Below are 26,541 nucleotides of genomic sequence, written 5' to 3' on the forward strand. Positions count from 1 at the left end.
GAGTCGGTCATCTCGTTGCACACCACACACTATGAAAGCTGAACTGTTAATCTGTCATGATTTGCTTTCACTTTTTAAAAATCGTTTTGTGCGTGACAGTTTTTAGCAGAATTAGGATGCTAATGATCCGACGAGGCTTACATTTCTAGCTCCGTCCTCCAGATAGTTAAGAACTGAAGAAGCCTTTCGATGGAGGAGAGGTGAAACCACTGAAACAAACAACTTTAAGACGATTTCTTAGCGTCATGTTCATTTATTGGTATAAAGCTTAAACACAGCTTGTGCAAAAAGGTACATCTCAATATATAATTTTCAGGTCACACATCAAATAAATTTTCACCTAAACAATGAGGACATTAAATAGTCAAAGCGAAGAACATTCATATAAAAACCATTAATTCTAAAAACTGAAAATACAGCATTGAAAAAAAGACCACAGCAGCAAAATACATGATAATCACAATTCACACATTTCTTCAATAAGTATTCACCATGACGACCGTGTTTTACAGAGGACGTCACACCTACCAGGAGCTAGGGTGTAAGATTTAAAGGTCACATATTGTCCTCTTTAACCACTGTAAATAAGTCTCAGAGCTCCTTAAAACATGTGTGTGAAGTTTCTTGTTCTAAATCCACTCTGATCCTGTATTTGAGCATGCCTATAAACCCCTCTATTTCAGCCCTGCTCAGAACAGGCTGTTTCTGTGTCTGTACCTTTAAATGTAAATGAGCTGTGTCTGACCACGCCCCCTCTCTGGAAGGGCTTGGGTGTACTCAGTCTTTCTCGTTCCATGTCCTATTGTTTACGGGGAGAAGGCAGACTCAGAGGGCAGAACAAACACCTAGCTGTGGGAGTGTCACCCACCTGGGGGAGGGGTTACTGCCCTTTGTGATGTCATGAAGGGAACTCTGTCCTGAATTAGGAAGTCGTTCCCAACTCTCTCTCTCTCCCCTGTTTCTAACTCTATCCACTGTCCTATCTCTAAATAAACGAATAAAATAAAATAAAATAAAAATAATTAAGAAAATAATAAAAATAAACCTTCCTTTAATTTACTTCAAATAGTTTTGAAGGGCAGGAAATTTGTTTTTAGTCAGTTTTTATCCTTATTTTTTGGACACCCTGGCAGAATTGTCCCCCCTTCTGTTTTTCATTCTTCTCCAGGATTCTGTTGCTCTTTATTACCACGTGAAAGCAATACGCCTTTGTAAAAATTAGTTGTTGTTTTCTTTTGCTTGGACATAATTGTTCCCCCTAAATTTGCCTTGCTATCTTTACTGCCTTGGCTCTTGCAGGTTTCTGAGAAACTCCTTAATTTTGCTGTCTTTTATCTTCTTCAGGATTCTCATGCTGTTGTTATGGAAGTAGGATTTTTCTGGTATTGCTGCTGCCTTCATGTGATACTGTACCGACCTGTGGTTGTCTTCTCGATTAAAATATAAATGATTTGCATATATGTTGTAAAGCATCTGTTTGTCGGCAGGTTCTGCAGGTTCATTGTCGAGCAGTGTCTGAAATATCTGCTCAGCTTTGGCCTTGCTGTGACTTGACTTTGCATAGATAGATGCGAGATCTGTTTCCTTTTTGAATGCAGCATGAGGGTAAAGAGAGAGCAACTCCTCGTGGAGAGCGATTGCTCTGTCCACCGTGTCATCAGGGCAATTTCTGCTTTTATAAATAATCTTCCATCTGTAGCAGAGCGCAACACATTTCTTCAGATAACGCACATCTGGATGTTCTTTCAGAACTTTCTCTGCCAAATCAATGGCGTCATCAACTGATATGTATTTTATGTAAAGGTTTAGTAAGGCCCACATGCCACTGCCACTGCACCACAGAGTGCTCACATTTCCAACCAACTCACAGACTTCATCTTTAATGGGTCCTCTTTTATTAGCAAGTTGCTCAAGGTAGAGCACAGCGAGGTACAAGTTCTCTGGATCCTGTTCCTTGGCTTGTCTCATTTTCTCCAAGAGGTCAGGATCTAGGTTTGTGTTGTGGTTATGCTCATGATCATCAACTAACGCTAAGACATAGCCGGTGTTCCACTCCACCATGTCTGGCTGCATCCTGGCAGCTTTCTCGTAGTAATCAACAACCAGCTTCCTATCCTTTCCAAAGTATATCAGGGTCCAGGCCTTTTCAGCGTAGATCTCTGGATGGAGCTCGTCCTGGGATGGAGATGGGTATTTTTCCATCAGGGCATCAATCTTTGACAGGTAAGCCTGACTCTCTACTAGATCTCCCAGGTGGTGGTGCAGCCAGGCCAGGTTCCCGTAGTTCACAACTAACCAAGGACCCTCATCTGCATCTCTTAGCTTGTTGAGGGTTTCTGCAGCCTTCTGGAACAAACTCTTAGCCTCTTCATTTAACCCCAGCTTATACTGAATGAACCCCCACAGGTTGTAAATGTGGCCCAGCCATTTGTTTCCCTCCTCTGTGCTGAAGTCCTCCATCTTGTGCGTGAGGCGTAACAGTTCTGGCCTGCTGCGGTCCAGGTCCCAGGTGAAGTGGCACTGCAGGGACTCCAGTGTGGTTTGACTCTGAGCAGCACTGATGGAGAATAAAAAAAACAAACATTTAAACACAGCTAATTTGGATATGCTTTGAAGTGTGCTATGTAAGTAGGTCTATATCTTCCCAGATGAAAATTTTACTGCTCAAGGCTTTCTCTTCTGCATCTCGGGAGACAAAAATTTGATTCTCATCCCAGCCTCTTTCAAGTTTCAAATATTTCTCATTTATTTCTTTTTTGTTTCTCCTAAAATTCACTTGGAGAAATGGTTGAGACTATAGCCACAGGAGTCTTATTTGAGACTTAAAGCAGATATCTTGTTAATGGCTCATTGTCATCTCCAAAGGAGAAAATAATGAGACAAAGAGAGACCGTGATGAGCCTACTAAAATTAAGCAGCCTTACAAATTCCAACCTACATAATAAACATCAAATGATCAACATTTGTTTCAATAAAAACGAACAACTTGATATGTTATAACAAATACTTTCTTTATTGAAACAGCTGACTAGGAAGCAAGTCTTCATTTTCATCATCAACCAATACTGATGCTTCTATAAAGAACAGGTTTCAGCTGGGTGACCAACAAAACTAAACAGACAATCAGCAAGTTTGCCTTTTTCTGTTATTTTTAGTGCCTGTTACTGCTACTATGGGATAACGTCAGAACAAAACATAAATTTATCTTCACAGCGAGTGGTACTTTTGACTGTAACAAATAAATGGGATGACATTTTTTGTCAGAACACAATTCTTAACACGTATAAATAAACAAAATCAACAAACAACATATCGCTATGTGCACAAAATCTATGCAGACTGCAAGTTCTGAATATAAGCTTTAACCTAGACTCTTTGCAGAAACACCTACTTTTAGAACAGTATCTGGTGATGGGAAAACAATCCACAACATTAACAATTTCCAGTCCTTTACATCATGCAGCATTTCTTAATTAGATGGTCTCAAAATGTCCATTCAATGTGTCACATTCAAGCCCTTATCCCTCATGCGACACTTGTTTTTGAGGGCTTTCTTGGCCTTTGCTTTCTCCACTGGTGTCCACCCTTTCCATGTGCCACAGTGCATGACGTAAGCTGCAAAAATAAAAGAAAGCACAAATCACAAAAAAATAATTACAGATTAATACAGTAACAGTGTTCTTCATGGAGTCAACGCATGAAGTTCATCAAGTTTTTAGTTGACATCCAGTCTTTGGAGTTTCCTCATTTTAACTTCATATCTTGTGCCTTTCAAATTACCGCTGACTTCTGACTAGATGGTGCAGAGAGCAACAGGTGAAATAGCTATAGGCCATCAGATTTAATTGAAAAAATCAGTAATTTTTACCTTATGAAATTATGTCTGTGGCTAAATTAAAAGATACCTATTTCTCTAACGAGTACATATTTGGACTGTGGGAGAAAGCCGGAGTGCATGGACATGCACGCATAGGGAGAACATGCAAACTCCACAGAGGAAAAGGCCTGTCCAACGGGCATTTTAGAAGGAATTGTCTTGCTGTGAGGCTACAGTGCTAACCACTGCACTACTGTGCAACCTTGTAAAATATAATTAAGAAATTTTTAAAATACAGACAGAGAGCAGAATAAACAGCATATACTTCTGGATTATAAATATAATAATAATAATATTTTATTCTCACATTATTTGTTTCATTTTGCAATTCATTGCAATAAACAGTGTGTCAAATTTTGGTATGTGTTCAGAGATCCTTTCTAATTTGCAGGATGGAAATAAAAAATGAGAGCATTTAAAAGTTTTGGGTGTCCAGCTGGTCATTGTTTATGTCACTGCTGTCATAACAAAGGTAATAACTGGTATCCTTACTCTAGTATGTGTTATGGTTTGGTCTTTTTCTGGTTTGGTTTTTCAGTGTTTAGTGTTTCATGATTTAGTTTGTAGTTGTCCTCTCTGTTTCTTGTATTCCTGTCTGTGTGATTGCCCTGATTGTCTGTGTGATTGCCCTGATTGTCTCACCTGTGTCTGATTCCCCTGTGTATTTAGTCTCTGTGTTTCTGCCCCTCCGTGTCAGTTCATTGTTGCATGTTGTGGTATGTAGTCTGTATGTCGTTCCCTAGTTGTCAGTTTGCTAGTGTCTCCTGTGCTTCCTCGTGGCTCCTTGTTTTTTTCGTGTTTTGGCATTTTGATCTTTATTTTAAATAAATTCTTTCTTTTGGTTCTGCACTTGGGTCCACCTCCCGTGTTTTACTCACCGAACCGTAACAGTATGCACACTGAAAAAAAGGGTCAAAATGAGTGATATACTTACTTAAAATCCCATTTACTTTTGACTTCTCCAAGACTGTCTTCCCCTCTGGCACTTTTCCATGTTTCCCAAATGCCACTGCATTTTGGCACTCCTCTGATGGTGCCTCTGTTGGTGTTGGTGACCAACACCAACTCTAGGTCGTAGTTGCTCAATACTCTCCAAAAAGCTTTTAAAAACATTAAGTTGGTCACCACCTATAACAGACAAGGTGAATTATTTAAAGATAGTGGCATTCAGAGTTAAGAAAAAGAAGGAAATAGTTTTAAATTTGATACAGGACATCATTTATTGATTTATATCTTAGGGCAGGGTAATGCCAAGTTAAGTCTAACATCAAGATCCCTCCTGGATGAAACAGTTAAATGCTGAGCGGTGAAATAACAATATAGTTACCATCTTGGTCATCTTTTGGTGAGCCAGGAGCTGGTTCATCAAATCTCTTAAGTGGGTTGCGGGCTCGTTTGGGAACCTCTTTTTTAGGTTGTTCTGCTGGGCATTGCATCCTGAAATACAGTACACAGAAGTAAAACATTTATAAGTGGTTCTAAGTTTTTTGTACGACCATGCTGTTGCTGTTTACATCCCGAACAAACAGAATAACGAGGTAAGATTAGCCAAAATCAATGACTTTACGCTGTTTTATGATCTGTAATTTATGAAAGACAAACAAGTTTAGCTGTGAAATAACCTTTTGTTGTAATTGACTCAATCGATAAGCTCTGAAACAACTGAAAAAAAAAAACCTGGGGTGCCTTGCTGCTAACCGCTAAATAACCTACGCAAGTTCATAGCCACGTGCTAAAGTAGCTTACTAACTTTGACACTCGGCACCTGAAGACCAAATTCCTCAATGAAGTATCAGAACCAACACAAAATCAGAAGGACGGGAAGTGATGGTTCTTTTAACCAATCAGTGGACTGCGGTATGTCTAGATCCTACCCTATCGGTATGCGTGGCACCCCAACAGACGGGTACCAAAAAAGTAGGATGGTACAAATCGGTTATTTGGTACTGTTCCCAACTTTTGACAGTGGAAAAGTCAATAAATGAGTACCGGACCGCTTGGTGGAAATAGAGCAATAAACTGCCCTACCTGTAATCGTGACTCGTCACCTTGCAGTGAAAATGTTTGGAGTGTAAAATAAGAACAAGGAGAGCCTGGCTACAAGAATTGTCAGTCAACGGCACAGTCGTGTGTGATTAGCTGTCAGAACAGAGGGAGGCGTTTCCTTTTCAACAAAATCTTTTCATTGGCTGTTATGAAGTGCCAACAAAAGGTCAGAGGAGTAGCTTGAACAGTCATGTGGATCGTTATGGATCTAAAGTGTTTGAATTCAAACTTTTACTGGATGACAGGTTTCGTTTATGACTTATTCATTATGATTTTATGAATAAACTTTTACTGGATATAAATTGTTGGGACTCAATTTGGTGGATTATTATGATCATGAGAGTTCAGTAAATCTTCAAATATTTAAAAGACAGTTTAATTATGCTACAAAAACAACAACAACAAAACATTTGACCATGTAAATCCTTTGGGGAGTGGTAATAATGACCCTGTCCCAACTTTTTTTGAAATGTGTTACTAGCATAAAATATTAAATTGTCATAGTTTTCCAAAAAAACATTCAAATGTCTCAGCTTCAACAGTTGACATATTGTCTTTGTGCTATTTTTAATTCATTAGTCTTTATCTTTACATTTTAAAGGGGTTCTTTGTTGTTAACATGTACTTCTTAAAATGTATTCTTCCTTTATAAAGTAATTTACATATATATATACTTTGTTTTTATTGCCTGAAAGACCAGCAATTGAAAAGTTAACGTGCAACCTGATTGTGTGCAACTAAAATTGTGATCAAATAAATCTTGAAACTTCCTACTGCTGCAGCTGATACCTAACTTCCTTGTACCTTAAGTATGTTTTTATAAAACAGCAGAGTATTTATATTCTGTGGTAATCCTTATTTCACTGAAGGTAAATTTACAATTATAATTCCACCTCTTCAAAAATAAATAACAAAAACAATCAGTCATAACATTAAAATATAAAAACAAAAATCTAAATTTTGACCCCAGACAAACAAAATGTCACAAAAGCCTCAAAGTGAGAAAAGTAAACGTATGAAACACTAAAATAATGAAGCTAAAGAGGAAGAAAAAGACAAAAGGGAAAGGTTTTGGAATTCATAAATTAGAAACATGTAAACATTCGTATGCAAGTCAGATACTCACCTCATCTTTCTGCTGTGTTTTCTTTTTCTTTTCTCAAGTAGTTAAAGAACCACAAAATCATCGTCACTGCTTGATGAATCCATTTTTCTCGTACTGCAATTATTTAATTAATAGCAAAATTAATAGAAAAATAAACGCATCGGATTCAGTTTTGCAAGGTGTCTTTGCGTGACTTTTTCTTTTTTCAGATTACGGATCCAAACAACGCATTCGAAAATAACGGACTCAGTGTGCAAAGGCCTTCAGTCACCATGACAAACAAAAAATTAGAAAGGTACTTTCTAAGTGAAGCAGACTGATCAGTGGCTGATGTATAGGTCTGTTACTATGACTACAGACTCTGACCTTTAAATAGGATCTACAGTGGGCGTCTAAATTGCAAAAATCCTTATAAAACTTAAATCAGAGAGAAGAAGCTGTGAGATTAGAGGGTTTATCATCTCCTCTGAGAGGTGAGCCAGTCTGTGATGAGAAGGCAAACAAAGCTGCAGGTTAATAAGGAAAAGGACGAGACGCAGGAGGCAGGTATCTTAATGAGGTAGCTGCTTTCCCTTCTTGTTATCAGTCAGAGGCCACCATCTAATCAGTCAGTTAAGGTTTAAGGGAACATTTAGAAGCAGCCTGTTATTTGTCTTTAGACAAATCAGAGCTTAACAAATAGCAGAAGTTTCTGAAAATCAAATAAGATAAACTAGGGTACACAACAACAGGGAAGCGATAAGGAGAAGTGAACTCAACCGTGTTCAAACAAGGAAGTGGACCGCTTTATGACATAATTCTAAACGACTCCTGTCACTTCAGAAACCGCCGTATCCTTGAGCACGGGTCAAGCGGACACTCGACTGACTGCAAGATTTTTGCACTCCCGCATTGGCCTCATTTTTCCAACACCTGAGGTTGCTGCTTGGTTGGGAACAATGACCGTGTTTGTGTTTGTTGTTGTCATTATACCTGTTTTTATACAAAAGATATTGTTGTATCTCGCGCTGTGGCATGTGATTCTGTAATTACCACAGGAACTCCATGGTCTCACGACTCCAGCTGTCCGGTGGCGCTGCTCTGTGCTGCGCTCTGAGTGTTGACTTACGAGGAACCAAACAAACAAAAACAAAAGCAGGAATAACTGTTGTGTTTCTTACTACCTTCATTGTGCTTTAAAGCATGACAACAGGCTGTCTAATTACTTTGCCGACACACACAGACGTGTAGGTGTTTGTTTCTTTAAAGCTAGTCTGCAGGTAACAGTGGGTGCTTCAAATCTTCTGCAATCACCAAGCAGTGGATTCTCATTTCTCCCAGAGAGATTTGCTCTAAAACAAGATATCTACTGTGACAATAAAGGGGGTCACTCGCTATTTTAAGATGACTGACAGTACAAAGTCAAACTGTTAGCATCATGAGGTCACAGGAAGTACAGCGGGGTCGCTGAAAATGAGATGCACACGGTCATGGTGAGGTCAACACTGATGTGTTCACTGTTTTTCGTCATTCATTCATGAGTTTTTATCTCATATGGATTAACATGATGATTGATAAACCGAACGCAGAATCGAAAGTTAGTCTCGCCAAATGTACACCATCCTCTAGTCCTCTGGGCCCTAATCAATATTTATTACTGGTAGGTCAGTGTATTGATCCGTCCTGAGGGCTCTTTCCATGGCACTGTAGGGCTCAGAGAATCCACTAACATGACCCACTGATCTGTCTACTTGTGTGTTCAACATGTATGTAGTGAATGAGACAAAGAACAGTGTTCTGTGTTGCCAAGTCCGCTTAGTATAAGTGACTTTTGGCTCGTCTCTTACAAATATTGTCAGTCTCGCCTTACTCCCTGTATGAACCCTTCCTGTTTCTCCACCAGCTCTCTACAATAAAGTTAAATGCCATAGTTTATCATGTTGCAAGATCCGCCCTCAACTCCTTTCCTCTGGTTAAAAATAAGTGACTTGGCCCTTCAAATAGATACATAAGGGACGGCCCTTATGTATCTATTTCTAGGGCCAAGTCACTTATTTTGGACTTATTTTCTTAAACCTGGATGCTTGTTTCTCTTTTGAGATCTGGCAACAACACTCTTGTGGATGTGATTTCTCTGTTAGGGATTATTTAGCCCGTCTTGATGGTTGCGGTGATAATATTTCAGAAGGAATCAAAACGATTCAGCCACTTAGGAATGTACAGTACGGGCCTTAAGGATGCAACAATACCTTGCAATAAGTTACAAATCTGAAGATGGATGATTTAAATCGATTCAACAAAAATGTTGTTGCTTTTTTCTTTTTTTCTTTTCTACTTTTGGCTTTTCTTTTTCAATGTCAGTAGCTGAAGAGGAGAGGCCTACAGACATGGCAGAGGCAGGTGAAGATTTTGAAGATTTTAGAAAAGATCTCGTTTTGAAGGGGGAGTGCAGTCGCAAGGTGAGCAGAAAACAGACGGGGGAAAAAAACAGTCTGCAAATATTGTAAGAGACTAATGAATGACACAAATAGCAGAACAAAAAGTATGATGCAGCGTGTAAAACGGTGCGACGCTGCAAAGCTCAAGACACCAAAATATTTTCATCACATGCACTGGGAAATGGATTTGAAAGATGTCCCGCCTCCTGAGACCCCGCCATCCATTCCAACAGGGAATATCTCCTGCTGTGAGGTGAATATGGGAACAAGTAAGTGAGGAAGATTCCCTGGTAGGCTGTCATGAAAACTTCACGGGTGCCATGCAAGGGTGTCACTGTGGGGTGGGGAGGAAGTGGGACTGAAGACTCCAGGCCTGAACAGGGGGAGGGGCTCATTACGGGCTTAAAATAGAAATATTGTCATTGTTCGCTTTTTTTTTTTTTTTTTTAAAGTTAAAACTGCAGTATAAATGTGTTTGGATAAAGAATGAGCCAATCTCTGACCCTCAGAAAAACTAAAAAATAATAAACCTTTACATATGATTCAAATTATTTATTCTATTTTCTTTTCTGGATAGCCTTAAGTGATTGTATTATCTTATTTTATTGAATTTCTTGTTGGTAAATACTTGTTTGTTATCCCAAGAGAACTAGAAAAATAAGTCAAGACAATTTAGTTGATAAAATGTACAGATGCATGTCCACTCAGGGTTCCTTATATAAGGCTACAAAGCTGCAAGATCTTTTCTTTATCCCCTTTCTCCATAAACTATCCACATTGTTTACATGGATTATCAGTCAAACATGACTCCTCAAGGTCTGACTTTCTGGCGGATCAGTCCTGCAGGTATACACTTCAGTCAGGGGAAAACATGCCAGAAGTTTCTCAGGGATGGGGAGCTTCACTCATCCACCCTCCATGTTCCTTTTTTTTTTTTATCCTTCAGTGGATCTGAGGATTTAAGTCCTGACCTCCCAGTCCCAAGCTGGCGTCTACAGACCTGAGGCTGCCTGCTGCCTTTCCCTGTGAAATGACCCTAACACGTTGTTTGGGTTCCTCGTCTGATTTAGGGCATTATACATCCGTGTAAATGGCATCAGATTGGTCACTTCTTTTGTGGATCAGATGGAGCCAGATGGCTTTGTGGTTCAGTGAGTTCGGAGGCTCTGATGTGCCCTTGTAAAGCGTGAACTCAGCCAGAGAGAGGCCGGACAAACAGCAGGACGACCTGGCACTGATTCAAACAGGACAGACAGCTGATATATTTATAGAAAACAGATTGACATACAAGTACAGACGATGTGAATTTTGATTAAATTAGCGCAGTGCACATTAATCAACATATCTGCACTAAGCACCACTGTGATTATGGCCAAATTAGCACACTGGCTTCATTTAATCCGTTATTAAATTCACATTTCTTATGAAAGAAACTAGTTAAAACAATTTCCCTCTCCTGGTTTTCTCATTCGTTCTTTTTGAAAGCCTGACTTTGCTTTCTTGGGGGAGATTTGGAACAATACAGTTCGTATTTTACAAACATAAACAGCTGTTAAAGCCGACTGACAGCCGAGTGCTGATCATGATGTCATCGTTGCAAACGGACGTTGCTTCATGTGCCGTTTTGTTGGAAAGGACATCTCATATGTCCTCGTTTCCTCTCCTTCTGCTTCATTTCCTTGCATCTCTCCATATATCTCTGGTGGGAGGGACTAAGACGCAAGTGGAGGAGGCAAGTGGAGGATGCATGGATGCAATTAAGGGAACTGAGACGTACCCCCACAGTGTTGCAGCATTTGGCACTAAACTGCAGTGAGATTGATCCTGTGAAGTTGCGCTGGGTGGACTAAACCATTTTGCACATTAAGTAGGGGTGAAAGGGGTCATCAGAGAGAGACCCCACATGTTTTCTAGTTGAAGTGATAAAATTGGTGTTCATGCATTCGGCTTATTTACTACAACTTAGCTTATAGCTTGACTGAACATTTTCAACCCGGAGCTCTGCTCTGAGTTCCAAAAATACTCAAGACCAAAGCGTCACAGTTTTACAAACCTCGCTTTGAACCACAGACATCTTGTACTTAAATAAAAAAAGGAAATGCTTGCATAATTTCTTCATGAGTATGGATTACATAACAGTAACCAAAGGTTTTGAGGTTACAGGTGTGGAATGAAGACCATGGTTTTAAGTATTTGGAAGCAGCTTCTGTAAACCCAAAGCCAGTTTCATTTGGATCACATATCAAAGGATAAAAACTACGAGCAGAGGAGAATAAAAGAAGAGATCACAGAGGAGTGATGAAAAGCCACACAAGACCAGAGAAATCAATATCAGCTGGAGCACAAAAGAAAAGCAAATGGAAAAAAAACAACAACTCTAAAGTGAAGTTTAAATCAGTTTGAGCATATTTGGGGCAGCACAGGAGAGGATTTCCAGGTCATTGCGTGTGCGAGGGTGATGAGAGATGAAGGTGAAGTAATAAAGCTGCCGTCAGGAGGAGTGATTCCTGCAGGTTGATGCTGCGGCCCCGAGAGCTTTAATGTCTGACGCCAAGTGACGTCCAGACAACATCAAACATCGGTGTACAGTAAAAGAGTTTGTTAGGTTCTGTGACATGTCCAGGCTACTTAGATGCTGCTCATGCTGCAGTGAGAGCTCAAACTAAATCATTCATTACAACTTCTTCTTTTTTTTTACATTTAGGTTTCATTGCTTTCAAGTGGTTTCATGAAGCGACACATCCCAGCTGTTTTCAATACTCGTGAAGTCTGCACTACCTAAATTTGGTGGTAACCAAGTTTGATTTATACAGTTCACATAATAAACCAATTCACATGAATGTGCTTAAAGCTTTGGAGTAAATGTTTTTCCTCAAAGAAGGATTTTATATACTTGAAGGATCATCATAACAGAAAAGCATCCAAGAGAAGAAAATGAGCGCAGACTAAAGATCACTTTAAATGAGCTTTTTCACAACAAGGTCAAATGTTCAGTATTACCGGTAGTTCTAAATTTGTTTTTAATGCATGGTCCTTGTAAGAAAGAAGGGTGAGGTTTAGAACAAAACATAAATATTATATAGCCTACATGTTTTCAGTGGATAATGTTGCAGAAATAGTTTAACTCTGTAACAAAACATTGAAAAAGGTTTAAACAGTTTGATTTTTGGTTGTGTTCAGCAAAGTGCACACTGTGTAGTTTCTGATCTCATCTATAGCTCTTTCTAGCATCATCTGTTTACCATGTAGAGCCACAGTAGTTGAGCTCTCAGCCTACGGTAGCGACAGTGGAGAAGTACGGACCCCCAGCCTGCTATCAATTTGCCTTTAATTTATATCCTCCTCCGCTGGTTACCAGCGCTCTACGAGGTTTACCACTGTTTTCTTTACATGCAGGATTATGACCTGATGAGGGACAAAAGCTGTTAAAAAGGGGTGCAGACAGCGTGCTCAGAGTCACTGTGTAACCCAGCGCTTTCCACAGCCAAGGGGCGGCTTACAATAAACGATGAACGTGGGTGAGTTCTCAGTCGCGTCAGGTCGTGTTCAGTGGTCGATGGTGGTCACTGCACTTGAGTGTGACAAAACTTGGAGCAGATTACAACAATTTAAAAAATGAAATAAACCGGTCTCTTAGCATTGTTTGGTATACTGGTCACACTGCAGTAAACGATCCATTCAACTTTGTACATAAAAAAAAAAGATGAGACCTGAACAATAACTTTCATCTTGATTGAATCTACATTTGAATTAATTAGTGTTTTACTCAAGAAGACTTCTGGTTCATCTTTGCTATGTCATTTTTTTTTTATACCACTTACTTTGGTATTTATTTGACAATGAAATTCTGTTGATTTTTTTTTTTTCTAGCTTTTCCACACTTCCCTGTTTTACTTTAAATTGCCTCTGAGTGTGAATCCGCTGTGTTTTGTTTGTGCATTTGAGAAAACACAGCAGATACTATTTCTACCACATCGTTAAAACTGGAAGTCATTATACAGCAGTACATGTTCTGAGTGCGTTTTTTTCCACTGGTTGCATAACAGGGACTTCTTGACGGTAAAACAGGTGTTTTTGATGCTCTCTGTTAAGCTGGTACACTCAAATGTAACCTGACGATGAATCCAACATCTCCAGTTAGACATATCAGCTCTCCACATCTGTTTCAGTCCAATAAAATCAGATGAGTGTGCTGTTAAACGCTCGGTTTAATGATTTTTTTTCTGCAGACTGGTGAGTCACAGGGATGTCATTGGAGCGGCGAGGACGTTTATGGCGTCATTCAGGTGGTGAGAGTGAAAAAGACAGACAGGCAGACCAATAAGTTATGTGACTCCGTCTCATTCCACATTATGAGATGTTCCGCCGACGTACGTGGACAGACCTGAAAGCTATTTTTATCGTCTACGATGGCAGATTTATGTGTTTTCTGGTCCTTAGCTGCTACCTCTGGTCTTGAAGAATAAAGCCAATGAAGAAGTGCAAAATCCTGCAGTGCGTCGAGTATCCACTAGAGGCTGGCTACAGGAGCCCAGGAAGTCACACACAACAGGCGAAAAACCTGTTTTTACAGCAGAAATAAACAAGTTTACAGCCTGGTACCAAAAAAATTTACCATTTCCAGCCTGATTGTGAATAACTTTATCCTTCATAAAACCAAAATAGATGAGTTATCAAACAATTCACAGACATGAGCTAATCAGACAACACCGGAGGTTGCCACTTGGAAATGACCCAGTGTTGGAGACCTAGGACTTAAAATGTTTCGGCAGTGGTGTCGAAACAGGCCTTGACATTGGTTGATTTTTTATTAGTATTGTATCAAAGTTAAAAAAAATCTGCTATCATAAGAACCCTAACCTGTCATGTTTTAATGTGTCTACTGGGAATATTTATCATTTTTGTTAAAGATTTTTGCACATTCTGGAAAGCAGCTTTTTTCATCTGCAGCTGTTCTGCTTTTAGATTGTGCATCTGTCTGTTTATCTTGTGTGTATGCGCTTTATACTGTGTGCACATGACTGTCAGTCAGCTTCCACTGTATGACATGTCATGTGTGTCCAGTTAATCAGAGTAATTCTGCTGTCTAACTCATTTAACACACATCAGTCAGTCTGCTGTGTTGTCTTATGTGAGGAGAGGATGCCAGCAGTGTGACAGCTGCAAAGCTGACTGACCTGAAGGATTCTCTGACAGACCTCAACTAGATAAGAGGTGCGCTGGATTGAAATCCATTCTAATTTTATTGTAATACTGTATTGTGCTCAGGGTAAAATTGAGTGGAATAATGAGCTGTCCTTTTCTCTGTTCTGGTCATAAAGCTTTAAAGGAAATGTTCCCAATGATCAACCTTATTTCTTCCATTCAGTCTTAGAGACGGAGTGTTTTTAGCAGATATTTGTGCAGCAAAATGGACCTGCAAACTCTTTTTTCACCAATGTTGTTGATTGATTTCTTGCAAAGAACTGCTGTTTCAACCAGTCTTAACATATGACCAACATCCAAGCAGCAACCTACAGTGTTGAAATCCAATGCTTAACTGCAAAAACCTGCAATTCCTCAAGAGTCCACTTGAGGTCGGCTCCAAAAGACAAAGAGTCCCCATTACTCCCATCGTAAGAAATTATATTTGTACAGCTGAAATAAACATGTTAACATACTGGTATAAACGAACTGTTGTGGTCTCTATATCTCATCAATTTATTTGTAAATATTTGAATTATTTAAAAGTTTGGCTTCATAGTGCCTCTTCATAAACCATGGGGTTACATCACTGAGACTACGTCCATGTTTTATAAAGTCTATGCCAGCAACTGTGATGGAAACCACTATGAAGCCACCTCCTTTTTGTATGTGAGTGAATGTGTTGTTAATGCCTTACGTCGTAAAAAAAAAGATTTATAGACTTTAAAAAAACATGCTTTTAGTCTTCTAGTCTCTAAATGTATGATGATGTACTTTAAACAAGGAATTTATGGTATCGAGTGTGAAGAAAAACTGTAAACGTCCATCAAAGAAAACAACTGATCACTAAGAATTCTTAGAACCTTCTGCAGCTGCAGAGAGAGCACAACACTTGTTTTCCTGACATTTTCCTACGGACAGAAAATGTTTTTCTGTAGATCATTAAAAAGAGGAAGTCTCAGTCTCTAACAAGCTTTGAGATCTTGGGATGTTTGGATGTATCTTGGTATCCAAGGAAGAAAAAACTGCCGGCAGCACAACACCTGACAAACAACACAACATCTCAGCTCTTCAAAACAATGAGTTTTAAAAAGTTTTTCCTCCCAAAAAACTAAAAAAATATCTAGGCTATCAGTCTTACTTCATGTCAGTAGTACATGCGTTCTTCTTTCTGTTGCTGCATACTGTTTAAAATTGGTCTGTAATTATTAAATTACTTGTTATTTTATTCCAACCTCCAATCGATCAATCAATCAATAATTCCTGCTGTATTTGCTAAAGTCAGCGCAGCTACTCAAAGTGCTGTTTCAATACCGTCCTTTATGAAGCGTGAGTTCTGTTGTTTTGAGCATTATAATGATGCTAACAGCCAATAAGCTATCATCGTTTTGTTATTTATTACCAATTATTCTGATAAATTCATCGTGTTAAATTCATCCTGAAACAAGCCTTTCTATAAAAAGATACAAAAGAAAACTCCATAAGTTCCTGCATTGGTTTACTGAAGTGCTGAGCTAAAGTTGAAATTGATTTGAATGTGTTGTACAGTACCCACTGATTTAATTATGTATTTCGTTTTATAATGCTCCAATGACTATTTTAAACACGTTCAGTTCATTATTAATCACATAAAACGTAATCATGTGTTTTATTTGGCATGGCATGATGTTTATCACTTTGTTTCACACTAAAATTGTCCAAACAATTTTTTATAGAAATGTTATATGCAGCTGAAATACATAACTCTTATATTTTAGGCTCAAATATTTTTGTGAATGTGTTTGAAAATCAGATTAAATTGTAGTAAATTAACTGTGAACTTGGTTATTTGGCAAAAAAAAAAAAAAACATTACAGAGCTATTATGTAAAAGATTCTTTGTTGAAGATGTTTTAAAAGGTTTGTTTTGGAGATACTTCCCCAGACTATGTTGCAGTACGAGAGAAAGGGATAAATGTAACCGAAATAGAGAGAAATCAGAATATTTCTGGGTAAAACATGTCTGATTCTACTGATGAAACTTTCTGAGATTTTGTTGGTGATGAATGATGCTTTTTCCAATTAGAACTTCCAGAAACAGAGAAGCGCAGTCCCTACTGTACTGTAGCTAGAGCATGGTTGGATAATTTTTCAAGAGCAATTCAGTGTATGTTCTTGGTCAAAAAAAGCATGTTAATGTTTTTATCTTATCATTGAGTGATAATTTATTCATGCATTATTATTATTATTATTTATTGGTATGTCCAAGGTTGTGGATATAGGCAATATAAATGCCTAATATGCATTAATTAGTCTTGTCTGCCACTTGTGTCCTCTATATTATTTCTAAATGACCGAGAGTCTGGAGAGAAAACTACACAGACCTCTGCACCGTTGTTTTTATCTTTAGGCTCGGTCGCCATCTAGTGGATAAATAAATAGACTACACCTGTTCTCTGATTGGCCCTAATTTTCGATGTGCGCATCTCTGATTGGCTCGTAACAATCTGCCGTCTAGTAAAATCTTCCGTCCGGGAACATACATAGTTTAGACTCTCCTTCAGATCATCTGATTAAAAATGTGTATTGCTAATTATGTTTTTAGACTGTTCAGATTATTGTATTTAAAATGTATATATTTTTTAAATACACATGGGGTAAATAAACGTCCCATTATCAATGAAGTGTGGCTGTGATAGTCTGCGTCTGTCTGGTTTCCACCCGGGCGGTAATGTCAGACGGACCGGCTCGATATATGGAGTTTCGAGAAACATTTTGGATACGAGAGTTACTCTCCGAAGCTTTTTGAACAAAATGGGGAACTTTAGAGTATTTCTGAGAGCAGCACTGGTCTTCCTGATATTCGGGGTGTGTTTTGTGAGCTGTGATATAACAGACGGTAACGTGGAACATCTAAAGAGAGAGCACTCGTTGATGAAACCTTACCAAGGTAACACGGATCTGTTAGCTGCTGCGGCTAACCTGTTATTGTTTCCACTCCTCTAATCATCAGCTGGGTTTAGAAGTTATTCAGCGGCATTTGAAACTCTTTTGGTTTTGCTTAGATTATCTAAAACCGAAGCAGCTGCAGTAAAGAGTTCAGGTTAATGCTGCGCTGTTAATTATTATTATATAATTATTATTATTACATTCAAGGTGTTTGCAATGAAAACAACTGAGGGAATAAAAAGTGAAACATTCCTGTTTTACCTGTTTTACCTGTTTTACATGTTTTACAGGTTTTACAGGTTTTACATGTTTTACATGTTTTACAGGTTTTACAGGTTTTACATGTTTTACAGGTTTTACAGGTTTTACATGTTTTACAGGTTTTACCTGTTTTACATGTTTTACATGTTTTACAGGTTTTACATGTTTTACATGTTTTACAGGTTTTACAGGTTTTACATGTTTTACATGTTTTACATGTTTTACATGTTTTACATGTTTTACAGGTTTTACATGTTTTACATGTTTTACAGGTTTTACAGGTTTTACAGGTTTTACATGTTTTACATGTTTTACATGTTTTACAGGTTTTACCTGTTTTACATGTTTTACAGGTTTTACCTGTTTTACATGTTTTACAGGTTTTACAGGTTTTACCTGTTTTACAGGTTGTTGTGGCTCCTGGCTGAAATAGTCAACTCGCAGTTAAAATAAGCTTTTCATTTAAGTGGGACACTTTGCACAATTTTGCTGCTGATATGCAGATAATAAGAATAATGATAATAATAATAACAATAATGATGATAATAATGATAATAATAATGATGATGATTATAATAATAACAATAATGATGATTGTAATAATTATAATACATTCTTTTTTTAATTTGTTTTTTTTTAAAGATTTATTTTTGGTTTTTTTGTGCCTTTATTTGAGAGATAGATAGTAGGGAATGACATGCGGGTAAGGAGCCACAGGCCAGATTCGAACCCGGGCCGCCCGCTTTGAGGACCACAGCCTCCGTACATGGGGCACGTGACTAACCCACTGTGCCACCAGCGCCCCAATGCATTGAGTTTTTAGAAAAGCGCTATATAAAACTAAAGACGTTTTGACAAAAACGACAAAAAACAAAACAAGGACAGTACGACAAAGGAGTAATGTAAGGGGGGGGGGGGGGTGGATGCTAGTGGTTGTAGGCAGTGTTGAAGAGGTGAGTTTTCAGGGATTTCTTGAAGGAAGTGAGCGTGGAGGAGCTCAATAACTAAAGTGATACTGTTCTGAGATGAACATTCAGACACCTGAGACACATTGATTTCTCTCCTCTGCTTTCTCACATGCCCTCATGTGTTTTCTCGTTCGTCCTGCAGGTGTTGGCAGCGGACATAGCAGTCAGTGGGACTTCTGGGGAAACACGTTGGTGACCAGCTCGTACGTCAGACTCACACCAGATGAGAGAAGCAAACAGGGATCCATCTGGAACACTGTGGTGAGAAGATACTATAAATATAAAATCCTGCTTATTACTTCACTGTTAAATCTACGTCTAGGCCAGCTGGTGTAATTGCCCAAAGATCACAGACACCCGAGCCCTCACATTTTAATTTAATAATGTCATAAAATGTAATAAATGTATTCAAGTGTGTGTTTTTTCAGCTCTCTCAGCCTGAATCTTATTGAAGCATCTTTCTTCATTAAGACAGACGTTGAAATAGTTGTGTCTAATTTCCTCTCCATGTCTGTTTGAAAGAGATATCAATCTATAAAAGATGTCAATTTTCATTAGCAAGAATTCCGGGGATTAAGTTGAATAATGAATCAGCAAACCAGTAATTACATTTTTGCCTCTTCAAACTGTAAAAATGACATTTTCAAATAATATCCAGAAAGTGGTTGTTGCCGTACTCAAGTGTCAGTTTTGCTGAAATGTATTTGCACAAAACATAAACTGTCAGAAATAACTCTCTGTTGAGAACCAATGAGATCTCTTTAAAAGTGACAGATGTTTAAAAAAAAGAAGAAAGAAGCTCTCATCATTGAGATTCTTCATTTACACATTTTGTAAGCCCTCATTGCTGCTATAGAAAATAACTGCTGTGTCTGTTTTTGGTCTGCAGCCGTGTCACCTGAAAGACTGGGAGATGCATGTGCAGTTTAAGATTCACGGGTCAGGCAAGAAGAATCTCCATGGCGACGGCATCGCTCTCTGGTACACAAAGGACAGGCTGCATCCAGGTAATGTCATTCTCTTTTGAGTTCCGGCTTTTGTGGAAGAATCTCACCCAGCTTGATATCACATTCATGTTTTGATGAGCCTTCTTGCATCAGATGGTTGATCTTTGAATTTACACAAAATGCACACTCAGCTGTACCTGCAGCTCGTCGTTCAGCCACTTCACTTCACCTGCTTAACCTGTGTTGCTCTTAATAAAAAATACATTTATAAAATCACTAATAAGGCTTCGCAAGCTGCAGCTGCATCAGAAGTCTTTGAGTAAAACGTAGCTTGAATAAAAAACAAAACTTAAATGTAAGAACATTTACAAAGGAAAACAAAAAAGAGAACAAAGTCTAATATTTCTAAACCATGCATTATTAGCTACTACATTACTAAACGATGCATACAGGGATCCCACCCTACCCGCCACCCCTTAATTCTACCTACATGACTAGAAACCTTAAAGCATCAACGCAGACCAGGTGTGATCGCCCTTGCTGTCATACTTCATAAGATTATTACAGAGCTCAGCACATGGAACAAGAGACCTGACGCTTTTTGACATTGTGCTTAATAAAAAAAAAAAAGTCATTCTGCCAGCTAGAAACAGGAGGGGTTGCTCCTCTAGCCCTTAGGTTTGTTTGTGTAACGCTCGCTAAACAAGTACTGTATTTGATCTGAACCATGGTAAACACCACCAACACCAACAAAAACACAAAATTAAACAAACTAATTTAGGCGGTGTTTGACCAGCGACTCGTGTTCTGTGAAGTAAAACAACTGTTTTTTTTTTTCAATGCAGTCTGGTGGTTATAAAAGGAGCGATGTCATGGCTGATTCTGGGCAAATAAAGCATCTTTCTCTTTAAGAAAAATTGTGAATATATGTCAAAGTAATATCAATAAGTTTTCAGACGCTTAAATGCTTATTTATTCTTCCTTATGTATGAAAATAGAAACATACATTTTATACTCTATAACCATCACTATCCATATACTCGCACGCGTCCTTTACGTTGGGATCCAGAACTCTCTGTGCCTTTGAATCATCCAGACACCAAAATTCGAAAATCAGTCCCCACGTTTTAAAAGTATGTGAACCCCCCCCTTTACACGCATTGCTCCTGCTCCATCGTTAAGCTTATTTTTCCATCATGTTTAGATGTTTGTGTTCATCATCTCCACTTGCCTTCTTCACTGCTGCCCACAGTAAAGTGTCTCGACCTGTGTGCTCATGTCTCACCTCATGTCTGCCTCCATCCTAGGCCCTGTGTTTGGAAACCAAGATCAGTTTCTTGGGCTGGCTATTTTTTTGGATACCTTCCGCAATGATCTCCATGGGATGGATGTAAGTGTGTGTGACTTTGGGTGATTGACCTGCTTGTTTCTTCGCAGGGCCCGTGTTTTCCAACAATGCTCTCTTCCACGGGCTGGCCGTTTTTATAGATACTTATTCTAACGATGATGCCACCGATGTGAGTGGCTGCTCAGGTCGAATCGTCAGCATGTTGTCGCAACTTGTTTTTCTTTTCTTTTACTCGGAGTCAGCATGTTGTTGGAAGTTTTTTTCTGCATGTTAAAAAGTTATAACTGCATTTATTTTTGCACATTTTCTACTGCAGAAACTCAATCATGTTTTTTGGCATGATGGCTGTCAGACAGTTCCCGTGTTGGTAAACATCATTTAGTGTCTCTATGAGTACATTCTGATACTTGAATACTTTCACATTGCAGTTTAAAATGTTCTGCTTTGTTGTTGTTCCTCATTGGAGTTGGATCCTTTGTTTTTTAATCTCTGCACGTCTGGACTATGTGGTCATTATGTGAAGCTAAAACAGATCCAGAAGCATCTAGCTTACTTCAAATTAACAAATTCAAGTCTAACTGTTTCCAGCTATCAGCCAGTTAATTATCTCTGTCAGAGATTAAATGTAGATATAGGTTCATATTAATAATTAAAGGTATAAGTTCCTGCAGTGTGAAAGTAGCCTCTGTGAATACAGAAACATGAGCTGATATGTGCAGGAGCCCTGAGCGACAAGTGAGAAAATACATTCAGCAAAATCTTTTTTCTAAAAATGTCTATCTTGCATAATTTTACTAATTATTCTTTCAATAAACACTTTCATTCATAATGGATGAAAATAAGAGTTGGAAGAATACAAAAAGTTTGACAAAGGGCGAATAAAAGTTTTGTTACATTCAGTTTTTCAAATTTATTTTATTTTGAAGGGATCAACATTGAAATGCTTATTTTGACCACAAGGGGCAGAAGTGCAGCAACTCCCCATGTAATGAATATGACTGATATCATTCATGTTATCTTGGAAACCTCTTTTTTCAGATTTTTTCAAACTGGATAAATCATTTTCTCCTATTTATTAAAATGTTAAACCTGATGTGGAACCCTAAAATAAAGTGCATCTTATTTATTTTCTCACTTGATGCTAAGGGCTTCTCCAGCAGCACACTGTGGACTTCTTTTATCTATTCATTTGTCCATCATCTTTATTTAAAAAGACATGTATGCAACATTATGTGTTAAGCTTTAGTTGTTGATTTTGATCTCTTCTGTTGCCAGCGGTCCTTCCCGTTTATTTCAGCCATGGTGAACAACGGTTCAGTGAACTACGACCACGGCAAAGATGGCCGATCGTCGGAGCTGGGAGGCTGCTCCGCTGAGATCAGGAACAGAGATCATGACACGTACCTCGCCATCCGCTACTCCAGAGAGAGACTCACGGTATTTAAACAATCTCTTTTTTATTTCTACCAGGATGCTGGTAGATATTTAAAAAAATATTCTAAAGCACGTACTTTGTTTTTCATGATTTTGAGGATTTAAAAGTTTATTTTTCTTTGATAGAAAGATATTTGTTTGCAGTTCTATATTGCATGACTTCAATGTAAGTTATATCCTGCAGGTGATGATTGATGTTGAAGACAAGAATGAGTGGAAAGAGTGCATCGACATCGGGGGGGTTCGTCTTCCTACCGGATATTTCTTTGGGGCCTCGGCAGCTACGGGAGATCTGTCCGGTAGGTTGGAGCTTAAGGCTGTACTCTAACAAACAGTTTTTAACAAAACCAATACAAAGTGAAGTTTTTAAATGATGATATCAACCACTTTCTCTAAGTGACATTCTTGTGGTATTCTAAATAGTTCATACTCACCACATTGTCAAATCGTTTGAACTTTCTTTATTGTGTTTCAGATAACCATGACATCATCTCCATGAAGCTCTACCAGCTGATGGTAGAACACAGCCCTGAGGAGGAGAATCAGGACTGGACAAAGATCGAGCCCAGCGTCAGCCTCCTCAAGTCCCCTAAAGGTACATTAAAGCTGCAGGAATCTTGTTCTGTTTGTGTATGTAGAGAGTACATGTGACTAACTGTGGGAAACGTGTCATCGCTCACACTGTACAATTATTTACAACTGAAAATTCACTCCATCCAGAATGCAGTGATTTACATCCAGTCATGCAAATTGAGAATCGAGAAAAGAGAGTCATGCCTGTTAATTTTGATGCAAATAAAATAAGTGGCAAATCGCAAAGGCAGAACGTGTTGTATTGAAGATTTTTATGTCTACAACACAATCAGGAATCAGAATCAGAATTTAGACATTACAGTTGCTCTTATTTACAGTATAGAAGAAGAAACATATAGGAATAGAGTTCTATTTTAGGACTAGGTGGTCTAATCCCTTGTAACCTGCATTATAAAATCAGGGCGGGGGGGGGGATACAGTAGTGGGTACTTGAGGCAGGGTATAAAGAGAGGCAATAACATCCATCAGGGGGCTGCCACCCTCCTTCCTAGGTGTTTTGATGACTTGCCCACAACAACTCCAGAGGGCTCATCGGCAACATGTGGTGTCCCAGATGTGCCCCCCTCTGCTTTACCTCCCTCTACTCACCCTGAGTTTGTGCTCATGAATTTTTAACAACTCCATCCCAAGCAGGACAGCCATTCACAAATAAGCCATTGAGTTGAAACGTTGGGAGTGAACGTGTGCTTTCTCGTACCTCCACAGACAACATTGACGATCCTACCGGAAACTTCCGAGGCACGCCCCTCACCGGCTGGAAGGTGTTCCTGCTCCTGCTCTGCGCCCTGCTGGGAATCGTCGTGTGCGCCGTGGTCGGAGCTGTAGTTTTCCAGAAGAGGCAGGAGAGGAACAAGAGGTTTTACTGAGGAAGAAAAGACGGAGAACCTTGTCAGGGAGATGTTTGTTTGTGGAATGAACTGTTTCCAGATGACAGATAGAGCACATTCAATGTGAATTTTTTTCTAAAAGATTGTACAAATGTTTATATCTTTTGAAGCACTGCGTTGGGAATGGACGATGGTAACTTGAGATGTGGGTTAAAAGATGGCGGACAAGAGGTTACCATAATGAGTGACCCTGATCTATGCTGTTTTTTGTTTTTGGTTTTCATGTGTCCATTGATGGCAGCGTGAGAATAGACCTGCTGCTGTTAAAGCGCTTTGATCTCCACCTTTAACTCTGTTTAGAAATATGCTAAATCATCAAACAGATGTCTCCAGCCCGTTTCTGCTTTTCTCTTTTCTGCAGATATGATGCTAAAAAAAAAAATCGGCGTACTTTGGCATCCAATGGTCATTTTGATTTTGATTTTTGTCTTCCAGACTTTTTACCCTATTTTTTATGGAATAAGAAAGTTACAAAAATGTCAGACAAAAAAAAAACATAATGAAGAAAACATGTTAAACATTAGAAGAGTAGAAAATCAAATGGGTAACCCATGGGACATGTTGCATTTGTTGATCTTTCTTTGTTACTTTTTCTATTCTTCATTTAAGAAACTTTAAAGAAGAAACCTTTGCTGTTTGTTACCTTTGATCATTCAGACAGTTTAACTTGTTAGCAAGGATAAAATCATGCTCTCCATGTAATCATTCATAAAGGAGCAGAACACAGTGACTAGGGGGATAAATTATATAAATGTGTTGTCAGGACCCTCGACTGTCAGACAACAGGAGTGAAAGTTTTTTTTTTTTTTTTTCAGTGTTGGGGTTTTAAACACTTCACATCCTCAGTCCTAAAGGCAGAGATGTTTGATGTTTTTCCTTTCTGTCTGTTTGTTTCCCTGCAGCATCGGGGTGATTAATCCAGAATATGCCTTAGTTATGAATTGTTTGTGTTTTATGTTTAATAATGATTCATCATGACAGACCCTCTGTCATTCAATGAAGTATTATGAGAATCACTGACTGATTCAAGTGTGATTAATAAAAGCAGCTCTTTCAAAGAACACAGACGAGGAAATAATAAACCTTAAAGTCCACTTAACACCTTCAAACCAGCTTTTTCATTTCTCTGAAGATCATATTGCTCTTCTTTTGGTTTTCTTCCAGCCCCCCTGCTCCCCATATCTCGGGTAAATCTTGAATCTTTTTTTTTTTTCCTGCTCCCTTGAAGCTGTGCTGTATTAGTTTCTGCCACATCTGATTTGTGATGAGACTCGACACAACTTGAAACCACTCTACAGAAATAAAGTAATACGATTAAAACTGTTTGAGTCGTGGTGTATTATTGACAAGTTTTATCCACCTTTAACTTTGGATTATCAAAGTATTTATCAGGAAGAATGTAACAGTCTTAAAGACAAGTGATTAATATAATCATTAAAAAGATAAATGAAGAAACACCGTCAAGACTGCAACAGTAACAACAATTCTCAAGACAGTGCCCAATGCAGAGAAACAAGAAACACATTTAGTGCACAAAACAGAACGATATTACTGCAACATTATCCATTATTCAGCAACGTGTACACCAAAACACAGCGAAGCAAAGAGGCAATAAGTCAAAAATGAAATACGACTCATAAATCTTAAAAGTCTTAGATGAAGTTTGTAAAGAGCTAATAGACCATCAGGCTGGAGTAAAGGACGAGGAAAATTGAACAGCTGGTTAGACATTAATAACAATGACATTTAAAATAGTGTAAAAGCATAGATTACAGTCCATTCACTCAAACACTTCATGTAAACAGTATCTATAATGTAGATACTGGTAATCTTTTTAAAATAATGAACACATTTTTTTAAAATACAAATATTTTTTTCTTTATTTAAAAATAATGAAGAAATGTAGCCTCGTAAAAAAAACTTTCCCTCTAACACGCCTGAATTTAGAACTATATGGAAATAATAATTACTTGGGGGGGGAAAAAAAATATTCGAAGTGTCAAAGTTTAAAAAGACTTTCCAGAAATTTCCAGGTTTTTTTTGGTGTTCTGTTGAGTTAGAGGGGCGGGGCTTAATAGCGAAGTATCGATGCCCCGCCCACTGTCTCGCTCTGCCGGTTGCGAAGGTGCGAACTCGGCGGTAACTCACCTGCTCGCCTGTGCTTCTCAAGGTCGCTAGCTTTCATGAAGCCAAATAATTTAGCTTCAGTGGAGCTGAAGTGCTTCACTACAACAATGTAAGTGTTCACTGTTTGCCAACATTGCAAGTTCAAATTGTTTCTCCATTTGCTGTGTTTCATCTTTGTCATATTAAACCAATGAGGCTGCTGGTTGTTTTCTTTGTTGGTGTTTGTCTGGCTTTAAATTTCCTCTTGCTTTAAAATGTGGGACTATTTGTTTGATTGCATTATTTTTGAATATTGGCTTTGCCTTACTTTGGTTGTAGTTGATCCATCCTTTGACTGATGTATTGTGTAGCTGTCATGCTGTTGATTACATTAGTGGTGAAATGTAGGCTTTAACTTGTATTATTTGTGTGTTGCAACC

The 26,541-nt window shown here is 38.5% G+C and overlaps 2 protein-coding genes across 3 annotated transcripts; one reads left to right on the plus strand and one right to left on the minus strand.

Annotated features, from left to right (window-relative positions):
- Positions 1-229: 229 nt before the first annotated feature.
- Positions 230-7,065, minus strand: LOC109986728 (interferon-induced protein with tetratricopeptide repeats 1). Its single transcript, XM_065958955.1, has 3 exons — positions 5,205-7,065; positions 4,812-5,005; positions 230-3,615 (listed from the first exon to the last, which is right to left on the minus strand). The coding sequence occupies exon 3, from the start codon at positions 2,458-2,460 to the stop codon at positions 1,279-1,281; it is 1,182 nt and encodes a 393-aa protein (XP_065815027.1). The 5' UTR covers positions 2,461-3,615; positions 4,812-5,005; positions 5,205-7,065; the 3' UTR covers positions 230-1,278.
- Positions 7,066-17,271: 10,206 nt separating this feature from the next.
- On the plus strand, positions 17,272-25,318 carry lman2 (lectin, mannose-binding 2). Of its 2 annotated transcripts, none has more exons than XM_020660638.3 (8): positions 17,272-17,557; positions 18,928-19,046; positions 19,675-19,792; positions 21,040-21,122; positions 22,356-22,517; positions 22,699-22,813; positions 22,990-23,109; positions 23,814-25,318. In XM_020660638.3, the coding sequence occupies exons 1-8, from the start codon at positions 17,287-17,289 to the stop codon at positions 23,972-23,974; spliced, it is 1,149 nt and encodes a 382-aa protein (XP_020516294.3). In that variant the 5' UTR covers positions 17,272-17,286; the 3' UTR covers positions 23,975-25,318. The 2 variants fall into 2 exon arrangements, with proteins under 2 accessions (XP_020516294.3, XP_065814958.1); XM_065958886.1 differs by lacking the exon at positions 21,040-21,122 and adding an exon at positions 21,170-21,249 and having other exon boundaries at positions 17,335-17,557.
- Positions 25,319-26,541: the final 1,223 nt, after the last annotated feature.

This window comes from Labrus bergylta, chromosome 9 (genome assembly GCF_963930695.1).
Source record: "Labrus bergylta chromosome 9, fLabBer1.1, whole genome shotgun sequence".
NCBI lineage: Eukaryota > Metazoa > Chordata > Actinopteri > Labriformes > Labridae > Labrus > Labrus bergylta.